We start from the raw sequence: 15,932 nt of genomic DNA, 5'->3' as shown, positions 1-15,932 counted from the left end.
TACTTATGATCATATACAATGGTTCAGATCAAAACGTTGACAAAACTAGCACTTTTGAGAAAGTCTGATAATTGTTCTACCACCGTTTTGGTCATACAATGGATGTGGTTGGGTGGGCACCGTGATAATCATTCAAAAAACTGTTTACTACTGTTTACCCTTTACTACTCCTTTAACTTGCCAGGCTGGGTGTCTCAAGAAGGTGAGGCTTCAGTTTGAAGCACATCACATCCAGAGGACAGTATATTATCCCCAGTCTCCAGGTAGTGGAATGTGGAAGAGACTGGGTCTGTACTCAAGAAGAAAGCCGATAAGCGCCACAGAAAATATTGGCCCAGTGTCATATATACCACATCACCTCAGTAGCATACCCTAACCCCCCTCTGAAGTCCAAGAGCTCTTGAGAACAGACCGTGTCATCGGCCTGTCAGAAGGCAAAAAGTCGACGGAGACGGGAACTCTCAGTAGCCTCTCTCTCCACGCTGCCTGTCATCTCTCTCTGTCTAGGACGTTATGCAAAGCTCCTTGATTCCAGCCGTCCAGATAGCCCCGCCAGGAGGGTTGGAATTCCCATCTCTGGCCTGGCCTGGCTTGGCTCAGCTCGTCCCGCCACAGAACAGCACTGTTCTCCATTACCGTCGGCCCGTGAGACGAGAGGCCTTCAAGTCTTCGGAGATAAACTGGCCGCCCTGATCTGTCAGAGGGTCTCAGTCAGGAGTCCAGATATGAGGAGCGTGACGCGGTATTCATGGCCTGGAATGTAAAGTGGACACCCTTGTCTGCAGTAGCTACTGGCCTCAATAAAACTGAAGCGCTGAATGACACTTGACCTGAAAATAACATTCAACCACAGAGAGGCTGCAGCGTTTGATGGAGGCCAAACACGGCTCTTGATATCCCCCATCTCTTCACCCAGTTGAGGAATTTTCCTTGGAACTCTCAAATGCGTGTAATTTTAGATGATCGATATCAAGGTGTTGGGTTTTCAATGTTTTTTTTTAATAAAAAGCCCCACTTTGATAGCTTAAAGAATACAACTGGAAGTGGTCGGACTTCACCTCTGCTTGATGTTAGAAGTTTACACTATCCTCACAGTTGTCAGGGTAACCGAGGTAAATAAGGTTGAACTCACTCCCCAGCATAAATACCACCCACCTGCACCATAGAACTACTAGCTTTTCGGTGGCGTAGCTAGCTAAAGAGTGTTTATGAGGTGGTCGTGTGTGTTGGCAAGTCAGAGGACCAGAGATCGAGGCCAGCGTGGGGCTAGTGAGGGAGGAAGCCCTACTGCAGAGTGACGCCGTGACACACGTGACATCAGCGACACACTGGCAACAGACCAGGGTCCACTCACCCAGACTGAAGAGCCTCAGAAGGAAGGAAATGTCCTTGCTTTCATGTTCAGTTGTTATGAAAGTCTCAGCAGTGTTAGTACAGTAGGATGTAGTGTTAGTACAGTACTAGGCTGCAGTGTTAGTACAGTAGGCTGTAGTGTTAGTACAGTACTAGGCTACCGTGTTAGTTCAGTACTAGGCTACCGTGTTAGTACAGTACTAGGCTGCAGTGTTAGTACAGTACTAGGCTGCAGTGTTAGTACAGTACTAGCCTACCGTGTTAGTTCAGTACTAGGCTACCGTGTTAGTACAGTACTAGGCTGCAGTGTTAGTACAGTACTAGGCTGCAGTGTTAGTACAGTACTAGGCTGCAGTGTTAGTACAGTAGGCTGTAGTGTTAGTACAGTACTAGGCTACCGTGTTAGTACAATACTAGGCTGCAGTGTTAGTACAGTACTAGGCTACCGTGTTAGTACAGTACTAGGCTGCAGTGTTAGTACAGTACTAGGCTACCGTGTTAGTACAGTACTAGGCTGCAGTGTTAGTACAGTACTAGGCTGCAGTGTTAGTACAGTACTAGGCTACCGTGTTAGTTCAGTACTAGGCTGTAGTGTTAGTTCAGTACTAGGCTACCGTGTTAGTTCAGTACTAGGCTGTAGTGTTAGTTCAGTACTAGGCTGTAGTGTTAGTTCAGTACTAGGCTACCGTGTTAGTTCAGTACTAGGCTGTAGTGTTAGTTCAGTACTAGGCTACCGTGTTAGTTCAGTACTAGGCTGTAGTGTTAGTTCAGTACTAGGCTACCGTGTTAGTTCAGTACTAGGCTGTAGTGTTAGTTCAGTACTAGGCTGTAGTGTTAGTTCAGTACTAGGCTACCGTGTTAGTTCAGTACTAGGCTGTAGTGTTAGTTCAGTACTAGGCTACCGTGTTAGTTCAGTACTAGGCTGTAGTGTTAGTTCAGTACTAGGCTGCAGTGTCTAGATTCCCCTGACGGCACCTTCCACACTTTTTGTCACCTCACAACTTCTATATGTTTAAAGATTGAACATTTTCCAAGTGTCAAAACAGACCGATATGCAACAACACTATTAAATGTCTTCTGCCCGTATTACCTGTATAAGAGGATAAAACAAACAGGGCCCAGAAATACAGCACCCCTAAGCCCTCTAGAAAAAGTGACGCTGAGGCAGGCAGCTCATCACAGGCTGCGTGTTTAATTGGAGGAGTCTGAGGACAGTGCGAGGCACAATGCTGGCTTTGTGGCCCCAACAAGGAGGGGGGCGCTGAACACAGACAGACAGAATTAAGATGTGGCCTAGAGCCAGCATGTACGCCTGGGCATGTAGTCTGCAACGAGAGAATCCAGGAACAGACCCAGCTTTGCTCATGTAGTCTGCAATGAGAGGAACCAGGAATGGACTAGCCTTGGGCATTACATTAGTCATTTAGCAGACACGTTCATCCAAAGCGACTTACAATAATTGCATTACTACTACAGTATTTGCCAAAAGTGCATCTCCTTTTCTAAACAAGTGACTAAGAGCATAATCTAGTGCTAAAGCCAAAGTGCAAGACTAGCAAAATATTAAAACAATAGGTGCTTAAGAGGGAGGATCCTGGTAGGACGTTTTGAAGAGGTGAGTTTTGAGCCTGCGACGAAAGATGGGCAATGACTCTGCTGTTCTGACGTCAGCGGGCAGTTCATTCACAGAAAAGAGCCGCGACCGTGTCGGTGGACCGCAGGGGCCTCGGAGTGACGGGGCAACCAGTTGCCCTGGGCATGTAGTCTGCGATGAGAGGACCCAGGAACAGACCCAGCCCGGCCCCTGGCAGTCTAGTCTAACCCCCCTCTCACTGCTGCTCAGTAAGACCACCCTGGCCCTCCCAGGCCTGGCTGGAAACCGAGCCACGGAACAGGTCATTATGTCTCTTCTGTTCAACGGCAGGTAAAAGGGTTCAGAGCGCAGAAGAAGCTCTAGTCTAAGTACAAGCTGATGATGAGCACTTGAGAACTTTTTTTTTAAACAAGAAATAATCACAACCCCAACTCAAACAAGTCGTTGCAAAAACATTTTACTTCAGGTTTCCTCGATTGCAACCTCTCATGTATCGAACTTTCATAATGAAAACATCCAGTGTGAACACACTCCAACTGCCATCTGTCCTTCTAATGGCAATCCCAGAGAGAGAAAGGCCATTCACCAGGGGGACAAAACCCCAGGAGTAGGGAGGTGGTGGGGGGGGGGGACAGGGAGGCGCAGCCACTCTGGGAAGCCTCGCCCAGATTAGTCACACAGAATTAATGGCAGCGGAGAACAATAGTTGCAGAGATTCTGGCAAATCCCAGCTGTCGCTCCATGAAAGAAAATAAAAACTCGATTTAGGAGCTCAGAGCGTCTAGGAGACTTGGCTGGAGAGCGTCGAGCAGTGAGGAGCAGCATTCTCACACACACACACACACACACACACACACACACACACACACACACACACACACACACACAATGTGACCTCTATGACATCCTTATCGATGTCCACACATTTGTCAGTGACTGGCAGGTTGCAGAGCAATATTTTGCCCTCCAGGAAATAGGCATGTCGCTAGGAGCCCTGAAACTCTCCCTCTACCACCCCTACCAGCCTAGCTGGGTCCCTCTACCATCCCTACCAGCCTAGCTGGGTCCCTCTACCATCCCTACCAGCCTAGCTGGGTGAGACTGAATATCCAACTAGAAACCACATTGAGTGGATATATCCTTCTCCAAATCAATTTTAACAGATCACTTTCAGAGACCCATGCCTGCTGTGGCATTTGTGCAGTAAAAAAAGGAATTTGTACTCACTTGCATTGTCCAATGCCATCTGTGACTTCACACCTTCCCTGGTTCAAACACGACTCGCTGCATCTTAGGCCTGCAAACAGAGAGTATGCAACTGTAGCCTACACATATGCAACTCTGCTGACAATCAACATTTTCATCTATTTCTTTCACCGAAAAGCTAGATTAGCCTACAGATGGCCGCCACATGATAAATCACTCAAATTCAAAGCATTTCAAAACGGGCTTTAAAAGCGACCCATAAATGATGTGTTGAATACACTTTGAAAGCCAAATGACAAAACTAACTAAAACCAAAACAGCATAATTGGACTTAGGTGTGATTTTGATCACATTGAAGTGCGGTTCGTGGTGTATGGGACTTGACACCACACTAGTAGGTGCATTCTTTCCAATGCAGCAGCAAAGAATGCATTTGGGGAGTAACAGCGCCGCAAAAACAGGTCTGTGACTTTTGACTGAAAGGTTCGTCGTTGAACGAGGCTTGGGTTTAAATTTTCTTATGAAAAGTTATAGGGTGCACGCGCGGGAACACGCCTGCGCTCTAAGTAGGCTATGAGCCACTGTGCGCTAACAAGCCGAGCACATCCCGAGGCTACATGGATTTTCTCACGCTGTTTGTTGTGAACGAGGGTAGACCAACTCTACGCGATCGTTAAATTTGCCATGCATGAGCATATTTCTCAATCACAACACAATTTACGTGAAACAACAACGGAAAATCAAAACTAATGCGCACGGTCGGTCAATTCGTCACATCAACGATTACAATTTTAAAAGGCATCTGATCTGATCTCCCACAAACTGACACGCTGCATCTTCAATAAGATGTTGTTTTCGAAGCGCAACAAGTGCCTCGGCAACCCACGGTTCATCGCCTAACCCGTTAACTTCTATCACTGCAGTTGTAGCCTTTACAACGGTAGTCGGTCTAGTACAAGTTATCCTGACCACTCACCTCGTGTCAGAGCTATAAGCCACAAAAGGAAAGTTAGTTTCACTAAGAAAGGATGCATTCCTTCTTCTCTGATTCAAGATTGTCGTTTTAATTCCACGTGGCGTTATCATATATAGTACGTTTATTTTCCTGTCCGACATGTAAAAATAAAGTTTAATTCATCCTCATTGATACAAAAAGTAAGCGTCTGCGTCCTTTGAATATGAGCTCCGTCCATGAGACGTTGTCCCTCTAGTGTCCGAGTTGTAATGACTTCAGGGACTAGATTTCCATTCATTGCTCCGCATTTAAGGGGCGTTCCGCGCCAGTAGGCCTACCTCACGGGCACGTTTCACTCCATACAAAGAAGTTTCTGAAGTTCCAAAACCCATCAATTAAAGTAAAATTATGAATATTAATAATTAAAAAACGGAAACGCACACCAATGTGAAGTAGCCTAGGTCAAGGAATAGGCTACTTATTTTGTATGCGTCTTTGAATAAAATAATTAGTTTAAACATATTAATCTGTGGGCTATTCGCTCGTGAAACTTTAACTACAGTATGAATACATACTGTATAAATACATTTCAATTCCTTTTTAGATTACTTTTAAGTCAGTGGCATCGAACCTCAGAATTCCAGGTGATTTGAAGATAAAAACCTGTGATGTGTGCATGGGAACTGATAGCAGGTCTGATAAAGTGAACGCTGACTCCCAGGTAAGGTCTCTGTGACCATGCTGATTCAGTACAAACGGAGCAGGTCACATTCACATCCCACCAAATAACTGCTGACACAAACTACTGCACAGTGCCTGTGGGTACGTTGTGCTTTGTTCTGCACATCTATCTGTCTGTCTGTCTGTCTGTCTGTCTGTCTGTCTGTCTGTCTGTCTGTCTGTCTGTCTGTCTGTCTGTCTGTCTGTCTGTCTGTCTCTCTACTAAATATTAGTGATTCAATCTGTGACCCATACAGCAGGCTCTGCAGGGCTGCACGTGTAGACTATAGAAAGCATTAGTCAGAACACCAGGGGCAGATAGATCGACTGAATAACTTAAAATTTACCATTCAAATCATCACCTCCGGCATACACCAGAAATCGAAACACATACTTTTTCTTTCATGGCAGAAACCAAAACAAATGCACCCAAACTGAAGAAACACTTCACCTATAACTTAGTATCAACACTTGAACAATCAACTATTGATCTGATTCTAGATAAGATTTGATATGATAGCCTACAAGTCGGCTGGATGTTTTGAAAATGTGCTTTATTCTCGTTGTCTTGAACTTCTGCTCCTTTTCGCTCGCTCCCTCTCCTCCTGCGTGACAACTCCACCGTATGCTGATTGGCTCATTTCCTCCCGACGTTGCTGACCGTCCGCTCCCAACAGCTCCAAACATGAGTCGACGATGGTCAGAACCCCAGTGAGGTTTCATAGTGACGTTGGCTTGGTGTATTTGCAGCTTTAGCTGCAGCTGTGTGTGAAGGGATGTGGGAGCAGGTGTGTGTGAAGGGATGTGGTGGAGCAGCTGTGTGTGAAGGGATGTGGTGGAGCAGCTGTGTGTGAAGGGATGTGATGGAGCAGGTGTGTGTGAAGGGATGTGGTGGAGCAGCTGTGTGTGAAGGGATGTGGTGGAGCAGCTGTGTGTGAAGGGATGTGGTGGAGCAGCTGTGTGTGAAGGGATGTGATGGAGCAGGTGTGTGTGAAGGGATGTGGGAGCAGGTGTGTGTGAAGGGATGTGGGAGCAGGTGTGTGTGAAGGGATGTGGTGGAGCAGCTGTCTGAAGGGATGTGGTGGAGCAGCTGTGTGTGAAGGGATGTGGTGGAGCATCTCTGAAGGGATGTGGTGGATCAGCTGTGTGTGAAGGGATGTGGTGGAGCAGCTGTGTGTGAAGGGATGTGGTGGAGCATCTCTGAAGGGATGTGGTGGATCAGCTGTGTGTGAAGGGATGTGGTGGATCAGCTGTGTGTGAAGGGATGTGGTGGAGCAGCTGTGTGTGAAGGGATGTGGTGGAGCATCTCTGAAGGGATGTGGTGGATCAGCTGTGTGTGAAGGGGTGTGGTGGAGCAGCTGTGTGTGAAGGGATGTGGTGGAGCATCTCTGAAGGGATGTGGTGGATCAGCTGTGTGTGAAGGGATGTGGTGGAGCAGCTGTGTGTGAAGGGGTGTGGTGGAGCAGCTGTGTGTGAAGGGATGTGGTGGAGCAGCTGTGTGTGAAGGGGTGTGGTGGAGCAGCTGTGTGTGAAGGGATGTGTTGGAGCAGCTGTCTGAAGGGATGTGGTGGAGCAACTGTGGCTGAAGGGATGTGGGAGCAGGTCACACATCATGGATGCCCATGTTCTCCAAACATCTGTCATCATCGTTAAAATTAGCATCGTACAAATTGTGGGATTTTGTCATGAGAGGGATTTCAATAGGGTTGCTTCATAAGATCGTATACAATGCTTCAAGTCCAAATAGAGGTTCCAATGCCTCACTGTAGAACTGTTGGCAACAGATAAGGCTGACTGTTGATTGTTGCTTTAGTTTGTCATGTAAATTAACAGGAAGCCTTATACATTACTGCAGGTGACACACACACACACACACACACACACACTAAAACACACACACACACTAAAACACTGTTCTGATCTGTTAATCAAAAGTGTTAATACAGCCTTGTGTCTTTTTCCCAGCCAGCTTTGTAGAATATTTATTTGTACACTATCCCTTTTAATGTGAACAAAGCTCCTTCTTTTGGCTTGAGGTTATGTCCTGCACCCAAGAGTTTAATTGACCCCAAACCGAGGAAGTGTCCATCACATCCACTAGCAACACAATACTTCATAGTTTGCCACGGGGGATGTAGAAGCTACCTGAGAATAGGAAAACAGCCCATTGTACAACTCGTATTATTTCCTCTGTATATCAGCTTCAAATTTATGTATCCTGGCTCCTTGTATTGTTCTTAGGAATGGCTGGTGTGGGTAGTTTACTAACTGTATTGCCAATGACAGGTTACTCTGTCCAATAGGAGAACATGTAAACTAGAGGAATCCTGCTCTTCTGACCTGGCAAAGTGAGGGAAGGAAAGCAGGTCTGAGCTGCTCGTCTTTCACCGCAGGCTCCAAACTCACCTCTTCAACAAGTACAACCACCATCCTCCCTCTTAAGCACCTATTGTATTTTTAGTTTGCTACTCTTGCACTTTGCCTTCGGCACTAGATTATGCTCTTAGTCACTTGCTGAGAGAGGAGATGCACTTGTGAGTTTTGGTGAGTAGTAGTACACTGACTTCCAATATGTTAAATGCAATTATTGTTAGTCGCTTTGGATAAAAGCATCTGGTAAATGACTGTAATGTAATGAGCTAGGACAGGGTGGTGGCTTTGATAGGGTACCAGCTAGGAGAGGGCACTGATAGGGTACCAGTTGGAGAGGAGGATGGGGGGGGGGGTACTCATACAGAGAACCAGCTGGGAGGGGGGGCATTGACACCGGGTACCGAAAACGCTGGCATGGTGCAATGGTGACCAGACTCAGACATTATCATCAAATTAGAATAATAAGCCTATGAGCAGTTCCAATCAGTAATGTTGTAACCAGGCAATTTAATTGTGACTGACACAAGTAATAATGCTCCTCATCACACTTCACCCCCACCCCCATCAACAATTCCACCTCCACCACAACATCCCAATCTTTAGCTAAGCTAATTAGCTAAGCCGCCGGTTGACGTGTCATTGGACATGAAAACGCCTTGGGTTTCTTGCTTTTATGTAAGTCGGTCGCAGCTGCTTCCCAGCATTGTGGCGCCCCGGCATGGGGGACACAATAATGCAGGCAGCCCTGTGGCGGGTCCAAACTGCCCCCTTCCCCGGCCAGCGGACTGGAACTGCCTCCTACCCCGGCCTGCGGACTGGAACTGTGGGAGGTCCAGATCCATCCAGCGTCGCCTGCTTCTGTTTTTGGCCGCGCAATCACAAACAGGAAGTCCCTCGGAGCCAGTCACATTGGGCCGCTTCCTTCTTTTGTTTACAGGGGGGGTGTATCAATCTCCGTCTCTGCCGCCCCTCTCCTGCCCCTGCCGCTCTCCTGCCCCTGCCGCTCTCCTGCCCCTGTCTCTGCATATTCTACCCCTTTCCTACCCCTGTCCCTGTCCTACTCCTGTCCTACCCCTGTCCTTCCCCTGTCCCTGTCCTACCCCTGTCCCTGTCCGACACCTGTCCCTCCTGTCCCTGTCCTACCCCTGTCCTTCCCCTGCCCCTGTCCTACCCCTGTCCCTGCCCTACCCCTGTCCTACCCCTGTCTCTGTCCGACCCCTGTCCCTGTCCTGCCCCTGTCCCTGTAACATTCTGCCCCTGTCCTACCAGCAGCTTGCTGCCCTGCGTCTCTGTAAACAAACTCCCTGCCCTCTGCCTCCCTGCCCATCCTGTTCTCTCTGTGATCTCCTGTCTCATAACTGGCTCAGTCATACAGCATTCCCTCCAAACATGACAAATGACAAAAGAATCTATAATCATTGTGTAACATGGGTTAAAGGTTAGGGTTATATCACCCAAGCTATTATTGAGGTCGATCTATGCAACAACATTATGTTGTGACAAACTCAGATCAGCATCTTTATAACTGTACTGTATGAACAGCGTAAGTACAGTATATATCTGGAAGAGTGGTACTGACAAACCTCTCTGTGAGAGAGTTGATTTATCTTTACAGAAATGCGTTGTAGGGCCGTCTTAATAGCCAGGGTGTGGCCGGCTGGCTCCGGTTCCCAGGCACAGAGAACACCATCCCTTTTGTTTCCTCAACAGCCAGTAATTAGTACTGTGGATGTTCTCTCACAGTTCTCAGCCCCCAGAATACCTGGCTTCACCCTACTGTGTTCCCTGTCTGCTGGAAGTTAAACCAACGTTGTTTGGCATTTGAACAACCACGAGAAGCACTTTATCGTCTGCTGAATACATTTTCTCAAGGTTGAGATTATGATGTTGGTCATTCAAATTTTTTGGAGAATTTAAAACCATGGTTTGAGGCCAATCTGACAAATATTTTCATGGAAGTAAAATGCTAGTTTCCCCACATCACATAGAGGCTAGTGAGCGAGGAGCCAGGAAAAAGTAGAGTGAGTTTAGAGACTGTTGGGAACCGCGTGGCCTTTTCCTCATGAGGGAACCCCCAGGGACGATGTAATCCCATGTCTCTGTGCTCTGGCCATCTTACCCTCTCCTTCCTCCCAGCTCTGCTGCTCTCTCTCTCTCTCTCTCTCTCTCTCTCTCTCTCTCTCTCTCCTTCTCTCTCTCTCTCCTCTTCATTTTTCATCCCACTCTCACCACCACTTTCTCTCTATTTCTCACTAATGCACTCTCTCCCGTCCCTCTCTTTTTCTCTCCCTCCCTCCCTCCCTCCCTCCCTCCCTCCCTCCCTCCCTCCCTCTCTCCTCTTCTCTCCCTCCCTCCCTCCCTCTCTCCTCTTCTCTCCCTCCCTCCCTCCCTCCCTCCCTCCTCTTCTCTCCCTCCTGTCCCAGTGCCTGAGTCATGACTCGGAGGGCCTGGGCTCCGTCTACTCCCAGGGAGATTTAGCCAGGACTGTAACTTCCCATTAAATGTATTAATAGACTCAACACACATCCATTTCAGAATGTTTCTCAACAACACTGCGCCAACAACTGGTGGTGATATTGGAGAAACTTTTTGTTCAGTCATAACAACATTTTGTTCCTAGTTTTCCCATATGATTCATTTCCTCAAATTGGGAACTTTGTATCTTTGTAGTGTTAGCGAGTGTTAGAGAGCCTACAAGTCCGGGCCCTGAGGAAGGGCGTGGTCTTACAGTATTTGACCAACTCAGTATGATGAAGTATTCATATCCAGTGATCATTCTCAATAAGTGCATCATTTCTTTCAGAGCACGGGCCAGGCAGGCGTTTCTCTGAGGAGGGTCACGTTCTCCTGGACTGCCACCTTTTTGTTCTGGTGTTCTAAGAACCTTCCTTTATGGGTACATGGACATGCCCAACAAAACACATGTGTGTTTGCTTTTTAATTATATTTTATTGATGAAGGAAATATAATATAACTTTGGAAACATAATTGCATTAATATTTTTCCCCCATTGAGAGTTACACTCCTCTCAACATTTTGCATAATGCTGACATCAATGTGACCAGTTTCATTCAGTGTTTATCTACAGTGCCTGATGTTGACTTTGATAGTGTTTCACCTTAACCTACCACCGTATCACCACAGGCCTCAGAGAGAGACCCCCACGTTTCTTTTCGTTGGGCTCTCAAATGCTGTCATGATAAGAGTGAGATGTGTGGGGCCGAGCAGCAGGGACAGACTGGCTCCGTGCCCTGTGGAATTGTGGGTAAATATCTGGTGCCTAGTCATGGGAATGAAATTCATGTCAAGTCTTAGAACAGGGTTCATGACATTGGCGTCAACACTACCCTGTCAGAGACAGGATCTATTTCTTACTTTCGCTTGCTCTGTTTATCCTCTTTCTCTCCCTCTCTCTTTCTCTCTTTCTCTCTCTCTCTGTCTTTGTTCTGTCATGTTAATAAAACGCTTTACGACAAAATAGTAATTTACTTAAGCCCTTAGCGTTGTCCAGATTGTTTTGCTTAGCATATAATGTTACTCCCAGTCTGTTTGGACAGGGTGAGTGTGACTCTCTAGGTGTGTGCATATGGATATGGTCTGCATGTCTGTGTTTGTGTGGCTGTGTGTGTGTGTGTGTCTGCGTGCATGTGTGTGTGTGTGTGTGCGTGCATGTGTGTGTGTGTGTGTGTGTGTAATGTAATAGTTGTCTTTGGGGAGAGGAAAGGAAGGGAGAGGATTAGTACTCCCTCAGGAGGGCTGTGTGAGGGCGGTATGTGAAAAGTGGGCTGGCTCGTGACACCCTGCTTCTTTTCAGGAACGGTTAGGGTTCGGATCAGCTTTGTGTTAAACAATGAACAACCTGATGGCTTTAGCTACACAGAGGACACCTCTGAACTTCCTGTACGAGGACTCTGGGCTTCCTGTACGAGGAGAGCTTCCTGTACGAGGACTCTCTGGGCTTCCTGTACGAGGAGAGCTTCCTGTACGAGGACTCTCTGGGCTTCCTGTACGAGGACTCTCTGAGCTTCCTGTACGAGGACTCTCTGAGCTTCCTGTACGAGGACTCTCTGAGCTTCCTGTACGAGGACTCTCTGAGCTTCCTGTACGAGGACTCTCTGAGCTTCCTGTACGAGGACTCTCTGGGCTTCCTGTACAAGGACTGGTGTCAGCACGGCCACACAGACCAGGCTTGGTCTGCTTGTAGACAGAGACAGCAGTGATAAGGGGTTAACGGTCAGCTAATTAGTGTAAGACAACCTGTCTTCTTCAGAACGGGCACAGGCCCCCAACAGACACCTGCACTGGCTAAAACATTGATTAAGACTGTCATGATGGAAATCTGTTCTGGATCAAATACATACATCTGGAATGCACCAGTTTGCACAAGCAATCCATTGCTTTCATTACATTACACTACAGTCATTTAGCAGACGCTAAAGAAATGACTTATTATAATTGCATGTAGAGTTTGTCTTACAGGTTGTTTTACAGCGTAGGTCATTGTAGAGTCAGGTAAATCAAATGCATGCCAAGAATTCATCAGTATTTGCAAATATTTCAGGTCTTAATTAACTTTTTTTTTCCTACAACAGTGCATGGGATTGTTTTCAAAGTGCTGACAACGGTGTGATCTGTGGTGTTGTTTACCCATAAGCCTTACGTGGTCAGATGCTGCTGCAGGGCTTATCTCAGAGAGTCCCATTACACTCACCTGACACCTGTTATCCTGTTCACTCATCTCAGCAAACCGTCGGGTTTTTCCTCCATCCACCCATCCACAAAGGATGAATTGCCAGGGGGCAATGACTATTGTTTACTAACCAATCTGATCTCTCTCTTTCTCTCTCTCTCTCTCTCTCTCTCTCTCCCTCTCTCTCTCTCTCTCTCTCTCTCTCAGCGCGGCTCTACTGGTTGTTCTCAACAGGAACACATTCCTGGGAGCCAGGGAAAAAGCTGCAGAGAAGGGAAATCATTTTGAGATTGTAGAAAAAACAACATCCCCAGATGTGTGGGTATCACTCGTCAGTTAAAGGACAGAGCCTCAGTTTCACCAGTTTATTTGGCCATGATTCAAGTTAACGTGTCGGCCTCTCAGCCTTCATCAGAGCTCTGAGGGACGCCGAAACATTGGCCAAACAAATTGGTGAAATTGAGGCACTGTCCTTGTCCTTTTTTCAAATTGGTGAGTGCTACATGCACATCTTGGGATGTATTTTTCTATGGTATGTTTTTTGGTTTAGCAAAATAAATAAATAAAAGAGTATCTGTTTTGGGGTAGGCGCGTCCAACTCCTCCACAATTATGACATTGTGTTTGTAGTTCAGCACTCTCAGAAACATGACCGTTTCACTGTGACCTTCTGTTGTGGGAGAAATACATCTCTCAAGATACAGAAACCGCAGCTGGAGCTGTTTTGCATAAGTGTGTTTATCCTTGGAATGGTAAACACAGCAATAGGACACACTTTACATAACAGCAGTTTATATCAGAAGTGGCAGTTGGGTGGTAATATTTGAATATTTTATCAATCATTCTCTTGTCAAAGTGCTACATTTCCTTTCTTCATGTATATAAATCAGCAGATGGACCATGTTAAGTCTGCAGGGTTGGTACTGTAACCTTTAAGCCGGACCTTAAAACATACCTTTTTAATATTGCTTTTACCACATAGAGAATGGATTTAAAAGAGACAATCATTTTTTACATTTTTTTTAAATTAAAAAATACATTAAAAAATAAATAAATAGAGAATACAAATTAAGAACAGTTTAAAGGACAATGCTCATTTTTGACAATGAATGACTATGAATCGCTAGTTGTGCTTACATAGAGCGTAGGCCTGTTGTGGTTTTTCACATGCCTCTGTAATATGATCTTTAGAAACCTCTTTCGAAACAAAATAGCTTCCCCACTTGCTCCAGCACGCATGCGCACAGCGCGCAATCGTTGCTCCAGCACGCTGTGCGCATGCGTGCTGGAGCAAATGAGGAAGCTAGTTCGTGTCTAAAGACGTTTCTAAAGATCATATTACAGAGGCATGTGAAAAACCACAACAGGCATACACTCTATGTAAGCACAACTAGCGATTCATGAAGACAGATTGATGAAAACAACTGTTTCGCGGCAGAAAATAGATTTTTAGAAACTGCATTGTGCCCCGACCACCGCCATTACATGGATATACTGGCTCGCGCTGGATTTTAAATTTCTTCTACATGCCTCCGAACTATACCAAAGTGATCTCGGTGAGTCAAACGTCTTATAATATGTCGTAAATAAGGTCCAGGTTGTCAAAAACGAGCATTGTCCTTTAAGATATTAACACAAGTAAAGACGTGTTAATATCTTAAATTGTTCTTAATTTATATTCTGTATTTTTATTTTTGATATTCTTTTATCTTTTGTTATTTTCTAATTATTTTAATTGTATTCTTTCTTTTAAATCTGTTCTCATTGTGTTTACATGATTTATGTTGATTTGTATGAATGGTACTATAGAAATAAAATGACCTTGACATTGACAGGGTTGGGTCTGTGCTGCACATGACCTTTAATATTTATTTGATAATATGTATTTTGTATTCATAATTGTATATTTGTATCTATTCTAGGTTTTTTACGCAGGGCAAACTAAATCTTTTTTTCAGTGGGACTCCCTGCATAAATAAATAAAATCAAACTTTCTTTGTACAGCGTAAATACAGTACAGGTAAAAAAGCTCCCTCACACCTAACCAGCTCTCTCTCCAGATCTCTCTCACTCTCCTTCTCTCTATCTCTCCCCCTCTCTCTCTCTCCATCTCTCTCACACTCCCTCTCTTTCTCCTAACCATCTCTCTCTCCTACCAGCTCTCTCTTTCCCTGTCTCTCTCTCCCTCTCTCTCCTAACCATCTCTCTCCTACCAGCTGTTTCTCTCTCCTAACCATCCCTCTCTCTCCTACAGCTCTCTCTCACTCACTCTCTCTCACTCACTCTCCTACCAATGTCATTTCATTTTATTAGGTGGGCTAGCTTGCAAAAGCTAGCCCAACTTCTGATATTCCCACTATTTCTTTCTTTATTATTATTCTCCCCGTTTTTTGTCTCCTTTATAACTTCTTTATACTTTGTGCTAGAAACTTCATTCAAACTTTAAAATGTTCACGATGTTTAGCTCTTTAACGGATGTATTCAGATTTTTTATAGTTTTTATAGTTTTTTAGTAATTTAACTTTTAATAGTAATTTTTGTGTCATTGAAACTGCTGGTGGAATGTTCAGTATCATTATGTTTTTAGAGTGGTGGCAGCTGTTGCTTTGAAAATATTTACACATTTTGTAAACTCCTGGTACTCCTACAGTTTTGAAAGCTCACACACTTATTATACATCAAAACTTTCACACAACTGTGCTGATTCGTACAATGTAAGTATCTAAGCTGTGTGACTTATACTTTTTGCTGTATGATGATTTGTTCGGCAACTGCGCTCCCCATTGAAACGTATGGCGCTGCACTCTAGCTTTTGAGCTGCTAATTTTTACCCTTCTTTCCATCCTTCCTTCCCTTCCCTTCCCTTCCTTTCCTTCCTTCCTTCCTTCCTTTCCTTCCTTCCCTTCCTTCTTTCTTTCTTTCTTTCTTTCTTTCTTTCCTTCCTTCCTTCCTTCCCTTCCTTCCTTCCATCCTTCCATCCTTCCATCCTTCAATCCTTCCTTCCATCCATCCTTCCCTTCCTTCCATCCTTCTTTCTTTCCT

At 45.5% G+C, this 15,932-nt stretch overlaps 1 protein-coding gene across 1 annotated transcript in view; it reads right to left on the bottom strand.

Annotated features, from left to right (window-relative positions):
* Nucleotides 1–5,267, bottom strand: part of LOC311310091 (neurogenic locus notch homolog protein 1-like) — a gene marked incomplete at its 3' end in the record, with an annotated part of 49,354 nt that extends 44,087 nt beyond the window's left edge. Inside the window, exons 1-2 of the mRNA XM_084439495.1 lie at nucleotides 5,130–5,267; nucleotides 4,175–4,244 (exon numbers count right to left, since the gene is read on the bottom strand). Coding sequence (XP_084295621.1) covers nucleotides 4,175–4,244; nucleotides 5,130–5,187 — 128 coding nt within the window. The 5' untranslated portion in view covers nucleotides 5,188–5,267. The remainder of the gene's footprint in view (nucleotides 1–4,174; nucleotides 4,245–5,129) is intronic.
* Nucleotides 5,268–15,932: the final 10,665 nt, after the last annotated feature.

This window comes from Borostomias antarcticus, assembly GCF_949987555.1.
Source record: "Borostomias antarcticus genome assembly, chromosome: 6".
NCBI classification, from domain to species: Eukaryota; Metazoa; Chordata; class Actinopteri; order Stomiiformes; family Stomiidae; genus Borostomias; species Borostomias antarcticus.
This window is presented reverse-complemented; position numbering and strand designations above follow the sequence as displayed.